A 21,699-nucleotide genomic window follows, 5' to 3' on the forward strand; every position below is an offset into this window, starting at 1 on the left:
ACGAATTATTAAGTTTCATTGGCGGGCTTGCGGCGTTCATTTTGCGTGTTGACGCGGCGCGAAATTTGAAAATTTGTTTTTTTGGGGGGTTTTGGAATAAGAATGTCCGGTTTTGTAACATTTTATTAACATAAGTGCTGAAATAGTCCACGGCTGTGGCAAAATCAACAATCAGGTGCTAAGGCACTCACATAAAAAATCTACATTTAGAAAAATTGACTTTGGTGATTTCGCATACAATTCCTAATCAGTGCACAATCGGGTAACTACATAAATATGTATAAACAAACAATAAACAAACATGAAATGCCCTCAAACAATTGTGTATAATATGTACAACATAAATACGGAATGTTTAACTCTTCTTTTGCAATATATTTTTCTCAAATGTTCCAACAGTAAAAATATATATAGTACATCTCTGTCTCAAAAATCCAAAAGGCAACTTTAATACTGTGAATGAGCTGATAACATCGAATTGTGTCTCAACATCGTTAAACCTCCACAAACATGAACAATTGCACGCGTGCAAAAGCTAATATCATAGGAACAGTCACCTTTGGTCCCTTAATTTTAATACAACTTGCGCTTTTTCGCCATCATTTCCACCGCTTGGGACCGCTCGAGTTTGACGAAAGGTTGTGGCAAGCCTGACTTGCGCTTGAAAATCAACTTGGGAACCCCCTGGGAATCCCGCTGGTAAACCGAGTAATCCCCCACTCCCTCCTCGCTCCGACTCGAGTCGGAATCGTCCGAACTGTCCTCGGCGTACAAATTCCGAAACCGTTTCTTCTTCCTCACCTTCTTCACCACCTTCTCCTCGATGATCTTCCTCTTCAATTCGATAAATTTCTTCACTTCCTCCAGTTCGCTCAAATTCAAGCTGGCCTTGTTCAGAAAACGCTCCAAAACCGTGAATTTGTCCATCGGTTTTGGTTTGGAAAGTTTGGGGATTTTGATGTTTAGGGAATTTAGTTTTGAGTCGACCACGTCCTTGTACACCTGTAAACTGTCTTCTTCCGAATGGTACGAGAACTGGGAGGAGCTAACGGGCGAGGGCGTGGACACGTTTTCGATTGGTTTAATGTTGAATTCGTTGACGTCTATTACTAGTTTGCGATTGGTTGTTGTAATGGTGGGGGTGGGGGGAGAGGGAGTGTCTTCCTCCCAATTGTTATTTTTCGGTGGTGATTTCGGTTTCATGGCATTCTCGATTGATTCGACGACTTTTTTGACAGTTTCGTCGTTTATGTCATCGGATGACGTCACGGTATTTTCCATTATTTTGTTCTTCGGTTCGTTGGTTGGTGCTTTACGTTTGCGGTTATTGTATTCTTCCCAGCTGAGTTTTTTCCGGTCCATTTCTTCATTATCGAGGTTGAAAGTGACTTTTTTCGACGGTTTCTTCTCTTCTTTGTTTGCCGTCTTCTCTTTGAGTGACTTGATTTTGTTGACGGTTTCTTCCAGTTTTGATAACTTGGGTTTCTTCAGTGAAGAATCGGTGACGTAGAGTTTTTTGGCCGCTTTCGTCACCGGTTTTTCCACTTCTTTAACTTCTTCACTTTTTTTCGAGATTTCTTCAGTCAGTCTTGCGCATTCTTCAAAAATTTCTTCCCGAATTAAATCGTCAATTTTTTTGTCTTTCGTTTCATTTAGCTTTGTCCCGCTTTCTTCATTTTCCGAATCATCACTTTCGATAATTGCTTTTTTCCCGTGTTTCTTCAACACAATTTCTTCATCTTCATTCGTCTCAACATTTGGTTTCTTCATTTCTTCACTAAGTGAGCGCTCACGTTTCTTTTTAACTTCTTCCTCACCCGCGACTTTCTTCATTTTTTCTTCACTTTCTTCACTTGATAATTTCTTCTCGCGTTTCTTTCGTTCGTGATTATCACGCTTCTTCTTTTGTTTAATTTCATCATCGCGTTTCTTTTTTTCGTGACTTTCGTCCTCACGTTTCTTCAATTTCTCATCGTTTTCTTCAGTCAATTTCTTTTCACGTTTCTTCAATTTTTCGCACGTTTCATCCTTCATTGGTTCAGTTTTTTTCAATAATTCTTCTTCTTCACATTTTAATTTTTTCTCACGTTTTTTTGATTTTTCAACTGTTTCAAGCTTGATTTTCTCGTTTTCGTCAACTGTTTCCCCTTTCTTCACTTCTTGTTCCACTTCACATAATTTCCGGTCACGTTTCTTCAATTTTTCAGCCTCGATTTTCTTCTTTTCGTCAATTGATTCTGCTTTCTTCAATTCTTCTTCATCACGTTTCTTCGATTTATCGACCTCGGTTTTCTTTTTTTCGTCAATTAATTCCGCTTTCTTTAATTCTTCATCACGTTTCTTCAATTTTTCAACCTCAATTTTCTTTCTTTCGTCAATTGATTCCGCTTTCCTTAATTCTTCTTCATCACATTTTTTCAATCTTTCAACTGATTCAGCCTCGGTTTTCTTCGTTTCATCAACTGATTCCGAAATCTTTATTTCTTCTTCATCACATTTTTTCAAAATTTCTTCCTTGTCAGTTTGTTTCCTTTTCTTCAATTCCTCTTCAATTGGCTTGGTTTCTTCGTCAGTTTTCTTCAAATCTTCTTCTTCACGTAACGATTTCGTGTCAGATTTCTTCAAGTTTTCTTCAAGTGTCACCTCATTTTCTTCATTTTCTTCACCAATGACCACCTCGTTCTGGCACTGAAGATCTTCAATTTCTTCTTCGACGCCTTCTTGATAATTACCATTAACATCAATAACCAGCGATTCAGACAAAGCTAAAACACTCAAAATCTTCGTTCCGTTGACTTGATTGATGTTCAGTTGCACAAGAGCGCCACCTATTTCCAGAATAACGCTGTTATCTTCAACGGAAATGGCGTCTCGTAACTCCACTTCTTCATCTTCTTCTTCATCTTGATCTTCTTTTTCGACACAATCTTCATCGCCACCTTTCGGCGGAAATTGAAGACTATTCCTCCGAGTTTGCGTGGGGGAAGTACCGATGATGTCATCAACGGAGAAGATTCTCTGTGTACGTTTGGTGGTCGTAGTCACGTGATTTTCTTCAAGTAAATTGTTGCTTTCTTCAGTTGGTGTTTCTTCATCAATTAGCGGCATATCTTTGATTATTGAAGCTTCATTCGCTACTATAACACTAGTTTCTATGCTTTCTTCATCTTTTGCCTCACTCGTCTTCGCCTTGTCGCCTTCACCTTGGTCCGTTTGATCACAGTCTTTTGTTTGATTTTCTTGATAAGGCACTGTTGTTTCGGCCGTTGTTTTTTCCCCACTTTCTTCATTCTTCTCAACAATTTGAAGATTGACAGTTCGTTCGCCATTGTTTTCCGTTTCTTTAATTCGCACAATTGAATTATCAAGAGCGCCAGTTTTGATAATATATTGTCCGTTTTCGGTTGGTACCAATGACACGTTCTCCAAACATGGCGGAAAGTCGGAAGAGTTGATAACAAAAACTTGCTCGTTGTTTGTATCGTTGCCATGCAACCGGACGTTTTCCTTAAAAATGGGCGTGATTTCGCTTGGCGCCTCCTCCTCGGCCCAGTTTTCGATAAAGTGCCGCAAACCGCCACTCCCTGATCGATTCTCATTGGTCTCCTGGTGGTTGGGCATGTTGTAGGGGGCGGAGCGACATTGTTGGTAGTAGTCCTGGGGAAGGGTGGTGCCGACACGTCTGTGTTGATAGTGCTGGGCGTATTCCGGTGGGTTGTACTGTTGGTAATTGGGCGAAATTTTTTGCGAATTGGAGTAGTTCATCATAAGGTTGCGCGGTGATAGGCTGCGGTCGTTATATTGGGCCCCGCCTACTGGCATTTGATTGGCGCGATAGTTGCACGACGGGTAGTTGTACTGGTAGTTGTAGGCGGGGTTATGGGCGGGGTAATAGCGCTGGTTTTGGTAGTGGTGGGGGTACGTGGTTTGTGATTCGCGGATGTGGTGGTCGCTCATGATCGAGCGCGCCATCGTCGGGTTGATTCGTTGCAATTTCGCCAGGAAATCGTTTTCTTGTGGCGGATATTTGCGACATTGCGCGTACTTGTATTGCTGGTATTGAGATTCGGGGTGGTACTGGAGGGCGGGGTTAGAGGCGTAGTTTTGTTGCCGGGAGGCGGGCATTTGTTGCAAATTGCACATATCCATCAGGTCTTTGTGTTTTGATAGGTGGTCTACATTTTGGAGGGGCGTTTCGGCGATTTCCGAATACTTTACCTGGGCCGGACTCTCCTTATAAGGGGCCCTTTTACCCAATTATTTTTTTTTTATTGAAATAAACCAATCAACTTACGTTGTATAATCCGGATATTGCTGGGGGTACCTGTAATAGTCATTAGGCCTCGCGGGGTAGTGGTTATGTGGGGGCACCCGTGCAATATGACTGGTGTCGTTCAGGTCCGTATTCGTATTTTTCTCAGGGCCCTCCTTTTTACGAAATTGGCGCAGCGAGCTGGTCGTATTCCCACCTGTTTGCTGTTTTTTTTTTGTCAAAAGACAGGACCGGCTTAAGGCCACTTACCGTAATGTCAGCAAAAGTCGGTGATTGGTGGGAATTGACAGCTCCTTGCCCATATTGCAGTCCAGCAGCATGCTGCATGAGGCACTGAAACAGTTGAATGACCCTCACAAACTTTGCCAACTTGACAAATTCTTTGCGTTTGTAATTAGGAGGATTGTGTCATCATTCTAACGTTATTATATTTAAATCGATTTCGTCGCTTTTGTGTCAATAATACATGAAGGGATGGTTGTTAGTGTATGAAATTAATGGGACGCATTAAGGGAAATTAATCGATCGAACGACGGGTGGGTCAAGTCCAACTCTGGATAATTTGTTTATTTCCTATATTTATTTAGGTTAAACGCATCGATTTTTTTTATTAATTTGCCTAATCATGAACGCAATTGTAATATTTCGTAAGTATTTTTTACTTCGCTTTACGACCTCATAAAAATACTATTTATTTATTTATGCGCCTTTATTTATTCATACCTAAAACATATTTTTAATAACGCGACACACACAAGCTTGTGGCATTAATAAATCAAAACACCCAAACCTACAAAATTGTGTAAAACAGCCTTTATCTTGCATTAAATTTAAAAACTCTAAAGCAACGTTTACGCAAGACAAATGCGTGAATCATACTTTAGTGTTTACGTGACTTTACAATATAAAATGTGCAAAAGATTAAAAAAATGTGTAAAAGAGCCTTTATCTGAAAGTCAAGTGCTTAAATAACGTAAACATGAGTTTTTGTATCGAATTTCATAAATCTAAAGCCACGTTTACATAACTTAACCGATAATTAATTGAATAAAAATGTGTGAATCATCCTTTGGCATGTAACGTTTACAAAAAAAATGTTAGCTTTACAAGCGCCTTAAACTAAAGTCTGTCATGTTTTAATAAAGAAACTGTTACGTTACATTACAATGGGCCTTAAAAATTCTAATGTAAATTTTAATTCACACACTTAAAGCATTTATAAACCGAATATCAATATAACTTATTTGTAATATTCAGAATTCTAAAGTAACGATAATGGCGTTACGTTACGTTGGAAAAGCATAAATTGCCACTTAGTTAAAAATGTATTAAAACAATGAATTTCCTGTGTAAAGCCTTCTTTACACAATTTAAAGGTTTTTTTTAAAATCTAATGTACTTAACGTAAACTTAAGTTTCGAAATTCCAAATTAAAAAATGTTAAAATTATAAAATTCTATTAAAAATCTCAACTTGCGTCCTTACCTTTACGGCGTGTAAAATCACCTTTACTTCGACAAATTTTCCACTATTTTTTTATATTGACATCACAAATAAAATACATTTAAAAACATTAACCGCAACGTGGTATAATCATTTTTATAAAAAAAAATGATTACGTTACGTTACCATAGGCAATAATGTGAATAAGCCTTTAGAATGTCATTGTTAAATATATTTTTCGTGTAATTTTACAAACCTAGCGTAAACGTAATTTTAATTTTCAGAATTCTAAAGCATCGTTCACATCTTTACGTTACGTTGTAAAAGTATAAGTCGCCCCTTAGTTAAAAATGTATTAAAACAATTAAAAATATGCCCGTGTAAAGCCTTCTTTGCACGATTTAAACGTTTTTTTTTTAATTCTAGCGTAACGTAAGGTAAAAGACAGACTTCCACTTCAAGAAAAAATCCAAAAATTTATGCAAACATAAGTACAAATGCGTGAATCATCCTTTAGTTTTAAATTAGAAAAAGTGTTTACGTGGCTTGACAATATAAAAAAAAATAATTTGTATTGAATTTCATAAATCTAAAGCCACGTTTACATAACTTAACCGATAATTAATTGAATAAAAATGTGTGAATCATCCTTTGGCGCGCGCCGTTTACGAAAAAAAATTGTTACATGACAATGGTTAAGGTAGCTTTACATGCGTCTTAAGTCAATTCTGTCAACTTTTCGTATTTTATCGTAATTATCGCGTCATTTTTCGCTCGTTACCGTCAAATAACAACACACAATCGCTTTACGAGCAATTAAAAAGCCAATAATTCTCCAATATATGCATGTTTACAACGTTCGAAAAATAAAAAAGCCAGCACTCCAATTAATTAGTCTTCTTTGCATTCTTCGAATTCGATCGAATCGCGAGAGAGAAATCGTTTCCGGTATTCGTATTTATTATGTACCTACATCCGGAGCGTCATTATAAACGAATTACGTGCGTGTGTTGTTACCACTCGCACAAAAATATAAATAAATCGGATATTTTTATAATATTTTTTTCCGGCGTATGGATAATTACGCGGCCTTCGTTGATTGCGATTGCAATGTGTTTTCGTGCCGTTTTCTGTTGTTTCGATAAGGTGTGTGGAAAATTCAAGTCGATAAAGCAGATCGCTGCGTTAAAACGGAATAATTAATATTTTTTTCTCCTCTTTCATCGAAAAATTACGACGATTGACCACCAAACAGGGGGTGGTGGGCGTGTCCACCACACAAATCGATAAATAACTATAATAATAGCTTGGAAAAATCGCCGGAAAAATGTATGATGAAAAATTATGGAAAAAGGGGCGCAAGATCGATTCGTCTCGACTGTTATGTTTAATTATTATCGAAAGGGCGGCTTTGGATGAACGGGAAAGGGCGGAGTTGCTTTTATTATTCATCAGACGTTGAAATTCCGATGATTCAAAACGTAATATATACACAGTGGAGCGAAAAAATTTTTGCTCACACGAGGCGGCCTTGGTTGCGTGTTTGTAACGCTTATCTTATCGCAGGATTTACAGATTAGAAACACCACGAAACATCTCGTAATGCGATAAGAGAAACGACAAAATATAAATTATTCGCCTTCGACTCGAAAATTAATACCAATTGTGTGCGAAACACGCAGTAATTAAACGTAAAAATGGCAAAAAAATTGACAAATTATCTTTACGTTACGCAAAATAATGTGAATGGGCCTTTAAAACGTTAAACTTAACGTAACGTAAGCTTTGGACTTGCAAATACAAGTTAATCCAATGTAAGAGGGCCTTTAAGATGCTTAATTAAAGTACTTTTTACAACCAGGAAAACGTTAACGTCACCGTAAATAACGTAATTGTTCAAGAGACCGCAAAGTCGTTACATTAGTAAAAGTTTAAATCGACTCTTAATTAAAAAAAGTATGGTATACAAGTTCCAAAATCACGCTAAACTAAAATAAAATAACGCAAATAACGTAAGTAAAAAGTGTGTGAGCGGTTCTTTAGAACGTAAGAAATGTTTTACGTTTACTTTTTACGTAATCTCCAAAGTAAGATTAACAAAACGAATTTAAATTATCAAAAGTCTACAACAAAAAGGCTAAATTTCGAAAATCCAATTTGTACTAATATAACTTTTTGTGACCTTACCTTTACAACTTCTAAAACCACCTTTACTTCGATTTTTGTTACAATTTTCGATTGATATCACAACTAAAGTAGGGATTCTTTAAAATATTAACCGCAACATAGTGTATTATTTTAATAGAGAATTAACTGTTACGTTACGTTACAATAGGCAAATAATGTGAATAAGCCTTTAAAACTCTACTGTAAATTTTAATATACTTGAAGCTTTTAAAAAGCGAACATCAATATAAAGTAGCGTAAAAACGTAATTTTAATTTTCAAAATTCTAAAGCAACGTTTACTTCAGTAGGTTGCATTAAAAAAAGTATAAACCACCCCTTAATTAAAAATATATTCAAACAATTAATAATTTGCCCGTGTAAAGCCTTCTTTATATACAATTTAAACGTTTTATAACTTTACCTTCACGTAACGTAAGCTTTAAGTTCGAAATTCAAAATATAACATTAATTTTTTCGGGTCCTAACCTTTACGGCGTGTAAAATCAGTTTAACTTCGACAATTTCCCACTGTTTTTTTGCATAAACCTACCACTGACATCACATTTTAAAATATTAACCGCAACATAGTATAATCATTTTTATAAAAAAATTGTTACGCTACGTTACCATGGGCAAATAATGTGAATAGGCCTTTAGAATTCCAATGCAAAATATATTTTTCGTGTGAATTTTACAATATCAACATAACCTAGCGTAAACGTAATTTTAATTTTCAGAATTCTAAAGCATCGTTTACATTTTTACGTTACGTTGTAAAAGTATAAGTCGCCCCTTAGTTAAAAATGTATTAAAACAATTAATGATTTGCCTGTGTAAAGCCTTCTTTACACGATTTAAACTTTTTTCATCACTTTACCTTAACGTAATTAAAAAAATAGACTGTCACATCGAGAAAAGTTTATGCAAACGGTGAGTGTGAAATTAGCTTTAGGTTCCCGTTTCAGTTTATAAAATAATGACAGTTTCGTGCCACACTACCTTTTAAAACTGTAATCATCGTATTTAAATCAGCGTGACGTAAACGCAAGACTTGTTACGTCAACAAAAATTGTAATGATGTGTAAACCACCCCTTAAATAAAAAAAATAGAAGCGTCAATTTTGTCATCGCCAACTCGATTCGTTATGTGTGAAAGCGCATTGGAATTGTAATCGGCACGCGTCTTATCAGCAGTTATCAAAAATACGCTCATAATAATATTCCTCAAGATATCGTCGAGTAATTCCGTCGATAACAGTTAAATAAATAATCCCCGAGCGAAGGCTATTTGCAGTACACTTATAAACAATAAGCAAACAATTGATAATACCCTCGGCAAACTTGATAATTCATCGTTTAAAACGGACGGTCGCGGTAGGCCACGCAAAAAACTTACATTTTATCATAACCTATCCCTCCGTTGATCGGCGCGCGAAATTTTCGAAAATGTACGTCACGACGTCCGGCGTCGTGACGCCACCACCAAACGAAACCAACACAAGTGTTGCTTTAAATTCGCCGAAAAAACAACGCTCAAGACACGAACTTACCTAAAATCGTTTATCACTGATAACACGAACCGCCATTTTGAAGTTTATGTTTACAACTACTACAGATCGCAGTGACATGCGCGACCGTCAATTGTCGTCGACGACGGACAATTGCAGGAAGGACGTGCGCCTACTTGATACTAAAACAACGAGGTGAACTCACCCCCACCCTTCCATTATCAAAGCCTACTTTTTCAAAGGGATTATTAATATTTATAGACGTGATAAAAACAAAAGTCACGGATAACAATACCACATTTAAATAACAGGGATTTAAATAACAAAAAAAACTTAGCTTTGTACTATAGACAATACACTGCACAATCACAGGTGGATCGAATTGCATAATTCCGAAGCTGTTGGCAGGCAACCAGTTATACAACCAGGACGGTATATTGTGTTGCATGTCTTTAATTCAGTGCTATTTACTCAAATTTTTCGAAAACTATAAGTCGGAAAAAAATGATCTTTTTTATTACATTTTTTTCCCATTTTACCTAATTTTGTTTGTGTTTTCAAAATTTATCACTAGGTAAAAAAATAATTAGCAAACAAAATATTTTATTTTTACCAAAAAAATTGTTAAGCAACCAATAATACAAAGAGCATAGTATAGTGTGTTGCATACTCGTGACTTTGCTGTGATTGTTAACATTTTATCAAAATTTGTCATAATTAAGTCGAAAATAAACAGTAGAATTGCACATTTTTCCCTGATTTTGTTTAAGTGAGCTATAAAACCTTATCTTTATCGCACAATAGCCCACTTGAATTAGAACGCAGATTAGAATCTTTCGTATTTTTTTTGCTAAATAAATTTTCGTAATCATAATTATAAAAAAAAATCATTAATTTCACATAGCGTGACGCGAAATAACCGGAATTACAGGTGTATCACGTGACTGGCATATTTCGCCAGAAATTTTGCCGGATCTGAGTCAAGTGAATTCTCCTCGTGTAATCGCAATTATTTTATCACTTATCTGAACTATTGAGGAGGAGGAAAACAGTTATTAGTTTTGTGTTGTAGTGTCCAGTGAAAATGTCCGAATTTGATTCAGTGCGTAAAAAACGGGGAAAAACCAGAAATTCATTTGGTGATTTTAGAGTTTGGCAATTGTGGAAAATGGCGCGCCGAAAACGAAAGGAAAACACACGAAAATTGTCAACTTGATGATCAAACTTGCAGTTTTTGTATTAATTAACGCACACTTTATTTGGGCCAGTTACTACTTTATTAACAACACAAGTAAAAAAAGCGAAATTTAGTAACTTTTTCTAGAAATTTTTTTAAGGTGACACGCTTGATTCAACCACTTGCAGTGGCTATGGCCTCTGGATAATTGTTTTTATTTTTATATATTTCTTAACTCTCTACTCTTTGCTCTTAAAACCGTACATTCTTCCTCTCATTGACACAAAAAAATTGGCACCACTGTTCAAACCAATCAACCGAATTCCCCATTGGCCGTTGGTGTCACGTGGTGTCGTCTTGGCGGCCATCTTGGCCTTCATAGTGTATGACTGTCGTGACGATTTCACCCGTTTGATGCCTTTGACAGGTCTAGTGATTTTTTTTATCATAGGTTTTCTATTCTCACCAGCCAAGAAACAAGTAACTCGCTAAATAATGTCACCACCATTACCAAGCTAATTTTTTGATAGATACCATGGCCGACTGTGATTTCTGGACTTATTGCCCAGTTTGTCTTAGGCCTCTTGATGATTCGATGGGAAACTGGTCGTAATATTTTCAGTTGCGTTGGTGACAGAGTTGACACTTTCCTGCATTACGCTGTCAATGCGTCGGCATTTGTCTACAGCGAAGAGTTGGTCTTGACCAAAGCCATCTTTGCGTTTAACGCACTCGCCGCCATTTATTTAATGAACTTCTGCATTAATATTCTATACTATTATGGAATAATGCAAAGTATCGTCCTTGAGTTAGGAAAGATTTTGCAATTTGTGTTGGGAACACCGATTTGCGAAAGTGTGAACAGTGCCGCCAACATATTTCTCGGAATGGTAACACAAAATATATGTACCCGGTGTTTGATACTCACCCTTGTAACGTTTTCTTTTAATATTTGGAATTAAAATTCAAGTAGGCATTAAATGGTGTAAAAAATATATACAAAATGTCATTTGAAAAAAAAATTGACAGTCACAATTTTGACGTATGTCATCGTAAGTGTAAACTGGTGACATTATCCGATAGATTTCGTCAATTCGTTTAAAAATATATATGGTTTGTTATACTTTTGTTTTGAAATAAAAAAGTTACAAGGGTGCGCAATCAAATTGAAACACCCGGTATGTGACCAAAACTTTTGACACTTCTCTAGAGCGAGTCGCCATTTTTACTGAAGCCATATTTGGATCACTTGACCGATTCGGAAATTCATTCCATTATGACATCCGGTTTTGCGTCAGTTTCCGGTACGTCAGTTAGGGATTTTTCCTGTTTTTAGTGACAATTGTAGGTACTGTTTTGGCGGCCTATATTTCATTTGGGGCAAGTCCGGCCCATTTGGTCACTTCGTGTGTCATGTCAGCGCCTGCTGCGCTCTGTTACAGTAAACTAATGTATCCGGAAACGGAAGAAGTGACAGTCACACAAGAAAATATCAAAACTATGAAAATGTAAAAAACCCTAACACGCAACACCAGTATTACTAACCCAATTTTAGGAAATTTGGTTCAGTGTTGGACGCTGCGACTAAAGGGGCCAACGAAGCGTCGCAAGTTGTCATTGGCATTATTGCCAACTTAATCTCATTTATATCATTTGTTTATTTTATTAATGGTGTCCTGGGCTGGTTGGGGACACTAGTTGGTAATAGTGTCACCCGTGACGTCACGATAACGAAAAAAATCCCTAGGTTTCATAGCTGAGGACGAAATATGGTCACTAGAACTGATTTTGGGGAAAATCTTAATTCCCCTAAGTTACACAATGGGTGTGGAGTGGGCAGATTGCGAAAAGGTGGCTCAATTAATTGGAATGAAAACAATACTCAACGAATTCATCGCATTTCAAAAAATGCAAACAATGGACTTGAGTGTAATTTTGTAACGGGAGTGATTTCACTGCTTCAATTGATATTTCAGGACAAGAGTCGTATCATAGCAACGTACTCAATTTGCGGTTTTGCCAACCCAGGTTCCATAGGCACTATGTTGTCAACACTGACGATTTTCATGCCACGGAAAAAACACAGTGTTACCAAACTAGTTTTTAGGGCTTTTATCGGCGGCTCGTTCGCCTGTTTTATGACAGCTTGTATTGCGGGACTTTTGACAGTGTAGCCAACCGTACGAATAAAATCGCTATTTTTCTAGTGTTTTGTTTTATTTTTTCACCTTTCCATTAAAAAAATCGTATTTGAAAAAATTTTGTTTTCCCAAAAATTGTTAAAATGGCCTAAAAACATTATTAGTGTAATCAACAATTCAAATTTGACAATCTTAAGCTTAAATAAAACGTTGAGACCTAAGATTTTACAATTTTTTTTTCAAAAAAAAATTATTGTGAATTAAAAAAGACAAATAGTCAAAACTTAGAAACATCAATTTTTTAATGTTTTTATCAATCTCTATCGACTGACGTTAAGAAAATTATCTGAGAAAATTGAGTGATAGACTTTTTGATCAATACTTTAAAAAATCAACCTAGCCTTGTAAATTGACAGTTAATTATTTTGAAAATTCCGGACAACTTTATGAACTACCGGTTATCGAATCCAAAAAAAAAATTATTCACTTAAAGACTGTAATATTTTAAATAAAAATTTTAACAAAAAATTAACATATGTCAAAAACTATGACAGATAAGCATCGACAACTTGGGTAAAATTTACTCAGTCTGAGAAGATGAATTAAAAAATGTGTGGTTACTATTTAAAATTTCAGTTTCTCGTAATTCCAAAAATTAAGCCATTTTATTTTTTCACTCTGTTATACATTTATCGGTTTCGACGAGTGTCGGGGGCTTGAAGAGGTCCTGGCACCGGAAACACTTGACCAAAACGGCCGTATTTTCGCCATTTAACCTCAAACTGCACTTGACACACTCTTTATCAGGGAAGGAATCTTCGTACGAGCTGTAGATTAAATCGGTGATTGCTTGTGGGGGGTTGGGGCAGAGGATGGCGGGTGAGGGGTTGGGGGCGGCGCCGCAGGTGGTGTTGGGGGTGGCACGTGAAAAATTACTGGTCGTTAGACAGCCCCCGAGGCAAAAAACTAGCAAAAAAACGCTTAAGAGAAACATTTCACTGGTAATTTTGACAGTTAAATGACAGGGCGCGAAAATTTAAAACAATGCCAACTTATTTGGCGGGGTCAAGCACCCGTCCGTCGCCGTCGGCGTTTAAAAATGCGTTATTTTTAACCGAATTCTGAAAAAAGTGTAGGTATGTAAAAAAAGCAATCGTAGATGCCAAGGACTCGGCGTGAAACAAATGATTACACGACGATGTGATCACGGGACCTATGCCGAATAAGACACACACGCCATTTAAAATTTATAAGCTTTGAAGATGGATTTTTACATTATTTATGTCCATGTCTAGACATCGAAAATGTTTTAATGAAGCCCTTCGTTTTACGAATTTATTTAAATATTTGTAAAGCGTAGTACGCTGTTACCAAAACAACGAAAACGCTGCGTCAGAATGCGCCATTTTTTTCAAAAACTGCCATTTTAATTTTTGGGCGAGTTTTTTGGGTGAGACGCACGATAAGTGTGTCGTAAGTGCGTGTCGCCATTTTACATTTTAATTGTTTTGTAAACAACAATGTGGATCAAAACATACTTGATTTATTTCCAAGATCTATACGAAAAACAAATTCCTAGAATTTTCCGCTGCTTAAAATTCGGAAAAACAAAATATCAATTTGATCGATAGAAAAAAACACAAAATAAAGCGTACTATTTGATAAAAATCACAATAAAACAGCTTTAAACCAACCGACGCCATTTTAAATAGTGATTAATTGGGCCAAATGACGCCGTTTAATTTTTTCAAAAAAAAGCGTACGAAACCATTAACAAAACCATTAACTTAATAACATATTCAAAACGTTTTAAATTCATGACGCCATTTTGAATTCTCAGCCATTTTAACCCAAACTCGTTTATTAAATTTTCAAGTGGCATTTTATTAAATTTGGAATTGTAATATTTTTTAAGCATAGGAAAAGTTGATAGACGTAATTCTATTGACGCCGCCATTTTGAATTTAAATATTTAGCTCAAACGTTGCTATTTTTTACGCAAATGAATGGCAATTTCATCATTAATCATTAAATTTGACTTAATGATAACGTTTTTCAGCAGAGATTTTAAAAAGTCGTAATAAAATTTATACGCCGCCACTTTGAACATCCGACAAAATAACCAACTTATTATTTTTGGAACAATCATCCTAAAATTTTGCGCAACAATTGCCCATAAAAAAGCAAACTTTTTGCAATTTTTAATAGGTTTGCGTATTTTTAATTATTGCCGCCATTTTGAATCTTGCACCAACTTCATACTTGACTATATTATGAAAAGTTCGATACAAATTTCGCAGAAATGTCAGTATTTTTTGATAGTAGACATTTTTCCCTTGTCGCCATTTTGAATCAGTCGTCATTTTGACCGTATCTTCATTATTCCCAAAGCAATTAAACCGAAATTATAAATATTGATATTTAGCTCTAACTTTGCTATTTTAAACGTAAATAAATCTTAAATTATTTAAATACTAAAATAATAACGTCAGTCGCAAAAATTTGATAAAAACATAATTCAATTCACGCCGACATTTTGACATTTATCTGACACTTTCGCCATTTTGAAGCAATCATACCAAAACTTTGAGCAACAATTTACAGCAAAAAACAATTTTTTGAAAGTTTTGATAATTTCCGTATATCTTTTTTTAATTAACGACGCCATTTTGAATCTGGTATCAACCCGATACTTTACGCTGACATTTTGTATATCCGACAAAATAACAATAATTTCGTCATTTTTGGAGCAAATATGTGATAACATTAATTAGTTTAATTATATTTTATGACCATAAAACAAAAAAGACGCCATTATAAATAAGTATTCGACAAAATAACTATTTTTAGGGTAGTAGAGGTAAAATTTCGAGCACATTTGCCTATATTTAGGCAACATTGATTATATTTTTGATATTTGAGGCATTTTTACGGCGAGCCACCATTTTGAATGTTAATTAATTGGCCGTAACTTGGTTATTTTTAACGCAATTGAAGCGAAATTTCGTACTAATCTTGCATTTAGTTAATTTTCCGCGTTGCCGGTCCGAAATTTGTAATTAATTGAGTTTGATTTTTAGGCGTCCATTTTGAATTTTGTTATTTTTGATGGAATTTGGCCGTAATTTGGTACAAACGTAGTATTTGTGATAAATAGCACGTTTCCTTGTTGTTTGTGTTGGAATATTGCAACGTAATAAACTTTCCAGTGTATCGTTCTCCCATGCTGAAAATATGTAAATATCTATTACCTGTCGTGATGTATAAAAGTGCGCTCTCTATCGTCCCTAAACCAAAAAATCGTGTGTCTGAAATCGCGTCAACAGCGTGACCAGCGATTGTGTGCGGATCTTCACCCTGAAAACCGATCATTCGTTTCCGTCTTATTAAGCATTGCTCGCGGATTTTTTTCCATCGTAGACAAACCGTCTAAGCCGACTAAAACAAAAATATCTACCACCACGACAAACACCAAGTGAGAGACAAAGAAACGACGTTGTTTTCCTACTCCGACTTACGATATCCAACCGATTCTAATAATAAGACACCTTAGTTTAAATTGTACTTCAGCGAGACGAGCATCTCGTACGCGCGTACGCCACTGACATGGGCCCCATTTTTTTCGTTTTTGTTTTTGGGGCGGTTTTGGCCGCCCCCCTTAACCGCCCCCATGATGACCTTGACGCCATCATCGACCAATTCATCGAAAAACTCTACCAATATCAAGCCACCGGCGACAATGACGAACAAATGCAAAGCGATCAACCCCCGGAAAACAAGATCGACAGTGCTGACAACATGACCGACTATCTACGCACTTCACGAAATCGGTAAGCCACCCTGTATAGTTTGCAAAATCACCGAAATTTTTCTGATTTAATTCGACAGCCAACGAGATTTCGATAATGACGACAGGTAATTAGCAAAATCGTGTGTGCCTTGATTAGTGTTTTGTTTTGTTTTATTGCATGCGTGACGTAAGTGTGGAACGATTCAATAATGACACATGCATTATAAATCATATAGGTTTTTTTTTGACAGCTGTCAAATAATTTTTTTTTAATGAGCACCAGGTGTTTCGTTATTTATGAATGAAAATTACGATTTTTTGGGGGGAAAACACGTATTTAAAAGGTCAACGTTTTCGGCCGTCAATAATTTTAATTTCCTGTCCCGTTTCCTAGCGGCAGGTGTTTGACTGGAGGCAGGGGCGTTCGTCACAATGTGTCCCCAAACGCAATTTTAAGGCAGTTGGGGGTTCCCCGGGCGGGGAAAAAGCGTTTTTTGCGTAAAATCAGTCGGGGGTTTCCCCCAAAAAGTGGCGGGAGGTGTGTGGAGGGGTTAAAGGGGGTAAAGTGTGAGTGATACGCCACTGGTGTGGAGATCGTCGCTCACACATTACTCTCTCTTCCGTCCTGATTACGCACACAATATATACTCAACGTCTGGCCTCTGTCTAGAGTTTTATATCTTTATTTTTATCGCATTCCTAGGCGAGACGGTAATATAAACCCGCGTTACGTAACGGTCATCCAAGACGGCGTGGCACGACAGACAGGGTGGCCAACCAAAAAATTGCAAAAGTTATAACGAAATCTCCAAATTTCCAAAATGGTAATCAAAATCACCAAACGACTACAAATGTTAATTTTTCAAAAAAAAAACGGGAAATTCGTCTTTAAATTTCCAAAAATTTTTACTATTTACAACATTTTTATCGATTGTTTAATATGTTTTTGTACCAAATTCATTGTTATTACACAATTTTAAAACTTTTACTACAAATAAAAAATGAAAGGTCGAAATGTCCAGTTTCCTGAAAAATTTTCAAAAAAATTTCGCCAAAAATGTTATAAACAGCACAATTTTAACACAATAACATTAAGCAAATTTTATTAAAACTGATAATGGAAATACATATCGACCAGTTTTTGATAATTTTTGCCCAAAATTGACTTTTTCACAGTTTCACTTATTTTTTTAAGACGGTTTTGGGTCAAATTACCCGATTTTTGAAACTTTTTCTGAAGGGCTTTTCCAAAAAAATTCACCAAAAACGTAAATTTTTTGCGAAATTATAATGTAAGAACATTGTAATTATACACTAAATTAATTGAAACTGATTTTCTAAAATCAGCAAATTCGTCTTTTTTCCTTGTCTCAAGGAATTACGATTTTACTACGAATTAAAAAATTAGAAAAAAAATCAAGTTTACTGAAAAACATTTCAAAAAAAATTTCACTAAAAGTGGCAATTTTTTGCCAAAAGTTTAAAGCAAAAACCACTTCGAATTAAAACGATTAATACCAATGTTTTTTTTTTAATTAGAAAATTCGTCTTTTTTCTTTATTTTTTTTTTTTAACTTTCTGTGAAGGTTTGGGCCATAATTTCTCCTAATTACCCGATTTTAAGACATTTACAATGAATTAAAAAAAAAATAAAAAGAAGAAATGTCCAGTTTCCTGAAAGTTTAAACCAAAAAAAATCACAAAAAATCTTAATTTTTTCCAAAATTTTAATGCAAGGGAATTATACACAAAATTAATTGAAATTGATTTTCTAAAATCAGGAAATTCGTCTTTTTTCGCATTTGTTTTTACTTTTTGAGACGCTTTTGGACCGAATTCCTTGTTATTACGACCTAATTACGAATTAAAAAATTAGAAAAAAAAGAAAAGTCCAGTATATTGAAAGAATTTCCCAAAAAAAATCACAAAAAATGGTAATTTTTTGCCAAAATAAAATAATGACAAACGTCCACTTCGAATTAAAACGATAAAAATTTTTTTTCTAAAATTAAAAAATTCGTCTTTTATCTTTTTTTTAACTTTCTGAGACGTTTCTGGAAAGAATTTCTTCTAATTATGAAATTTCAAAACATTTACTATGAATTAAAAACTAAAAAGGAAGAAATGTCCAGTTTACTGAAAGTTTAAACAAAAAAAACACGAAAAATATTAATTTTTTCCAAAATTTTAACTTTTCTGACCCTAATAATTTTCGCCCATTTTTCGAACTGGACGAACGCCACCTGTACCCAACCAAATAAACCACCAAAATACAGTTCCCTGTAATGGTAAAAATCGTCAAAATTCAAACTTTTGCAACAAATTCTTCATTTATCGAAAGGTATGACGATTGCAACTCGTTTTGCGAGTCTAGTTCTCCATATTAGGCCGTAAACACTTTACTTTCTTTAATGTCTAGGTCTAGTCCATCTAAAGCCGGTTTCACACCCACCGGTAGTACCCGTAGTACCAACCTGATCACTTCCTTATGCAACGTTTTTTAATATCAACGTCTAGACGTCGTGTGCGGTGTATTGACCTTTAATACGTACTAGTCTAGTTGGCTGGGTGTAGAATAACACGCATGCTTTGTTTTTTTATTACTACTATTATTATTACATAGTAATTATTTTAACGCACGATTGTCATTTTTTAGAGCCAAAGATAACTGGATTCAAGTCTTGAAAGAGAATATTTTGCGTCAAATTGGTCGGAGTAACATGACGGTGATTAACGATGATAGCCGAACGAACGTATCGATGATACCCGATGTGTTCAATCGGACAACTTTGGACGACGACCACATTACCGAAAAGATACGAAGCTATTACCCCTCTTGTATGTCGTCATAATTGTAGTTATTTTCTTATTTAACGCTTGGTACTAACAATTTTAGGTGAAGTACCGACGAATATGGAACAAGACGTATGGAAAGATGAGAATATAATGAACTTATATTTCAACAATTTTGACAATTCGGATGAAAAAGGCTTAAATATTGCGACAGCAACGCTGCGACTTTACAGAATACCAACCGAAAATGTCACTAAAACAACGCAAAAATCACCAGATTGTGACACCAGTAGTACCACCGAAGATGAGAAATTGTTACGCGTGTCCATTTATTGGTACACGCGCTCAGTTCGGAAGAAGAAAGGTACTTTTGCCCGCCGCCATTTTATATCATCCGCCATTTTGTTTAACAATTATAATTAGAAACTTATTGACTTCTAAAATTAAAATTTTGTGTACAATTCCAAGTACAACTAAACTATTTTCAAAATGGTTCAGCTTCCGGAACTCAAAAAATTGACACAAATTTTGAAATTGTAAATAGTAACCACACGTTTTTATTGCATTTATAATTGTATAATATAGGATATATCTTTTCAGTCAAGCGCCGCCTCTCTGACAGCAAAGTGATTCAAGAGAGCGCCCGTTGGGTGGAGCTAAGTGTGAAGCCAGCGGCGCGCGCATGGTCACGTGGTCGCAACCTTGGGTTGGCAATCCTGGTCGAGGACCAAGAAGGCACAATCCTCAAGGCGGATCGTCTCTTCAAAGGAGCTTTATGCATGGTCGGCGCGTGTGAGTTTGCATTAACCCTACTAAAAATTTTCGTGTGATACGCCACTGACTTTGCTAACACCGCCCGAAAGTGCACAAGACGGAAATTCGAAGTTTGTGTTTTTTTTCACAGCCACTCCGAAACCCATTCCGAGCATCATCATCGACGCCGCTCGCCAATCCAACGAACTTGACCGACGAATTCATAGCCTACTTGGAGGAAATTCAACGTCGTCCGTATCTGGTGACATACCAATGCTACCAACCATAGACGTGTGCACGCTGGAATTCCCCGAAAACTACAGCCAGCCGCCGCAGATCGGACAACTTCGGATCAATGCGTGCAATTTGAAAAAGTCACACGAACATGCACGAATGTTGGCCGAAAGGGACCGACTCGAACGGCTGGCGACTTTACCCGAACTTTTAGCGCCGAGACATATTCGACACCAGCGACAACATCTCAAGTTCGATCCAAGGTCGAATATTGTCAATAAAAGGATTCTGACCAATGAGGAACTACAAGCACTCAATATCACCATTGACAGATAGGTGCGAACAAATGACTAACAAAAAGGATAAGACTGTGTGAAATTTAGAGTAGGCTATGTAAGTTATTTTTTTATTATTATTATTGTGTGTGTGTATATATAGAGTCACGTGATTATGACAGATGGCTTTTTTTATATAGTTGTTGGTGCTACCTCATGTTATTATTTATTCTTGTACTTAACTCCATCAAATACGATTTTTCCTAACTAGACTAGTTGTTGTAAATATGTATAAAAACAAATGCTATCGAAATAAATATCTTTTTCTACACTTCTGACCATTACTTGACCAACCAAACCAAAAGTAACCAAATCCCAGTGTTGCCAACCTTGAAACATACCCAACGCTAGTTTTCGAATACTTCAAAATCGAGCAAGAATAACACTATTTTTGGCCCTTTTTAGCAAAATTATGCGAAATTATAAGTTTCTAATCAAAAAATGAGCAAAGTCAATGTCAATTTCTGCTAAATTTGGTAAATTTCCAAACTGTTTTATCGCAGTTTTAAACAAAAAAACAAAGTTTCTAGCTAAAAAACACCATGTTTTTGACGAAACTTCGCCCAAAATCAAGTGAAACCGAATTTTTGCATTTCTGGTTGAAAAAAACAAAAAACTGTCAATTTTTGCCATAAATAATAGAATTTAACCCCAGATTCAATACAACGACATAAGAACCGCACAAAGTGGTGTTTTTCACCACAAACTGCAAAATCAAGCGTAATTATTTGGCGTACTTTACCCAAACATAACCTCATTTTTTCCAAAGCAATTTCCTGAAGTTTTAAGCCATTTTTGGGGGCAAACTTTTATACGCTAACACTAAAGACGCTCAAAATGTCATGATTTTAATAATTCTGGTACGAAAATAAAGAAAAAAAAAGTAAAAACTCACCAAGGCCCAACATTGCCACTATTTTGCAAAATTGGTGCACCAAACTGCCACGTGAGGGCGAGAAACAAACAGGTAATTAATTAATGTACCAACTTTTGGCCACGTGTTTAACACGCAAATGCACGGTTTTTGGCCCTTTTTGCTAATTCAGACATTGGTTATTTATAATTATGCGTAATTATTAAAAAA

General features: G+C 35.9%; 3 protein-coding genes across 7 annotated transcripts; 2 read left to right on the forward strand and 1 right to left on the reverse strand.

Moving 5' to 3' along the window:
* Positions 1-105: 105 nt before the first annotated feature.
* LOC103313325 (calponin homology domain-containing protein DDB_G0272472) lies at positions 106-21,624 on the reverse strand. Of its 3 annotated transcripts, none has more exons than XM_015980703.2 (4): positions 21,511-21,624; positions 4,523-4,606; positions 4,295-4,476; positions 106-4,246 (listed from the first exon to the last, which is right to left on the reverse strand). In XM_015980703.2, the coding sequence occupies exons 2-4, from the start codon at positions 4,598-4,600 to the stop codon at positions 574-576; spliced, it is 3,933 nt and encodes a 1,310-aa protein (XP_015836189.2). In that variant the 5' UTR covers positions 4,601-4,606; positions 21,511-21,624; the 3' UTR covers positions 106-573. The 3 variants fall into 3 exon arrangements, with proteins under 3 accessions (XP_015836189.2, XP_064214487.1, XP_064214488.1); XM_064358417.1 differs by lacking the exon at positions 21,511-21,624 and adding an exon at positions 9,435-9,725; XM_064358418.1 differs by lacking the exon at positions 21,511-21,624 and adding an exon at positions 9,281-9,428.
* LOC660360 (solute carrier family 28 member 3) lies at positions 10,251-12,775 on the forward strand. The gene is made up of 9 exons (XM_966597.4): positions 10,251-10,494; positions 10,542-10,683; positions 10,730-11,049; positions 11,100-11,459; positions 11,780-11,873; positions 11,918-12,077; positions 12,125-12,270; positions 12,317-12,498; positions 12,546-12,775. Exons 1-9 carry the CDS (start codon positions 10,477-10,479, stop codon positions 12,741-12,743), a joined length of 1,620 nt encoding a protein of 539 aa, XP_971690.2. The 5' UTR covers positions 10,251-10,476; the 3' UTR covers positions 12,744-12,775.
* Positions 15,983-20,886, forward strand: LOC660239 (uncharacterized). 3 transcript variants are annotated; one of them, XM_008196261.3, is made up of 6 exons: positions 15,983-16,540; positions 16,599-16,625; positions 19,157-19,338; positions 19,397-19,657; positions 19,894-20,075; positions 20,198-20,478. In XM_008196261.3, exons 1-6 carry the CDS (start codon positions 16,317-16,319, stop codon positions 20,333-20,335), a joined length of 1,014 nt encoding a protein of 337 aa, XP_008194483.1. In that variant the 5' UTR covers positions 15,983-16,316; the 3' UTR covers positions 20,336-20,478. The 3 variants fall into 3 exon arrangements, with proteins under 3 accessions (XP_008194483.1, XP_971581.1, XP_008194482.1); XM_008196260.3 differs by having other exon boundaries at positions 15,984-16,540; positions 19,894-20,085; positions 20,198-20,886; XM_966488.5 differs by lacking the exon at positions 16,599-16,625 and having other exon boundaries at positions 19,894-20,085; positions 20,198-20,886.
* Positions 21,625-21,699: the final 75 nt, after the last annotated feature.

The sequence above is a fragment of the Tribolium castaneum genome, chromosome 8, assembly GCF_031307605.1.
Source record: "Tribolium castaneum strain GA2 chromosome 8, icTriCast1.1, whole genome shotgun sequence".
In the NCBI taxonomy this organism is placed as follows: domain Eukaryota; kingdom Metazoa; phylum Arthropoda; class Insecta; order Coleoptera; family Tenebrionidae; genus Tribolium; species Tribolium castaneum.

Coding starts and splice junctions, on each gene's coding strand:
- LOC103313325 (XM_015980703.2), bottom strand. CDS start 4,600: ATGCAGCATGCTGCTGGACTGCAATATGGGCAAGGAGCTGTCAATTCC. Junction 4,477..4,522: donor CGACTTTTGCTGACATTACG/GTAAGTGGCCTT, acceptor AAAAAAAAACAG/CAAACAGGTGGGAATACGAC. Junction 4,247..4,294: donor CAATATCCGGATTATACAAC/GTAAGTTGATTG, acceptor ATTGGGTAAAAG/GGCCCCTTATAAGGAGAGTC.
- LOC660239 (XM_008196260.3), top strand. CDS start 16,317: ATGGGCCCCATTTTTTTCGTTTTTGTTTTTGGGGCGGTTTTGGCCGCC. Junction 19,339..19,396: donor ACGAAGCTATTACCCCTCTT/GTATGTCGTCAT, acceptor TAACAATTTTAG/GTGAAGTACCGACGAATATG. Junction 19,658..19,893: donor CTCAGTTCGGAAGAAGAAAG/GTACTTTTGCCC, acceptor ATATCTTTTCAG/TCAAGCGCCGCCTCTCTGAC.
- LOC660360 (XM_966597.4), top strand. Junction 11,050..11,099: donor TCTCACCAGCCAAGAAACAA/GTAACTCGCTAA, acceptor ATTTTTTGATAG/ATACCATGGCCGACTGTGAT. Junction 12,078..12,124: donor AATATCAAAACTATGAAAAT/GTAAAAAACCCT, acceptor ACCCAATTTTAG/GAAATTTGGTTCAGTGTTGG.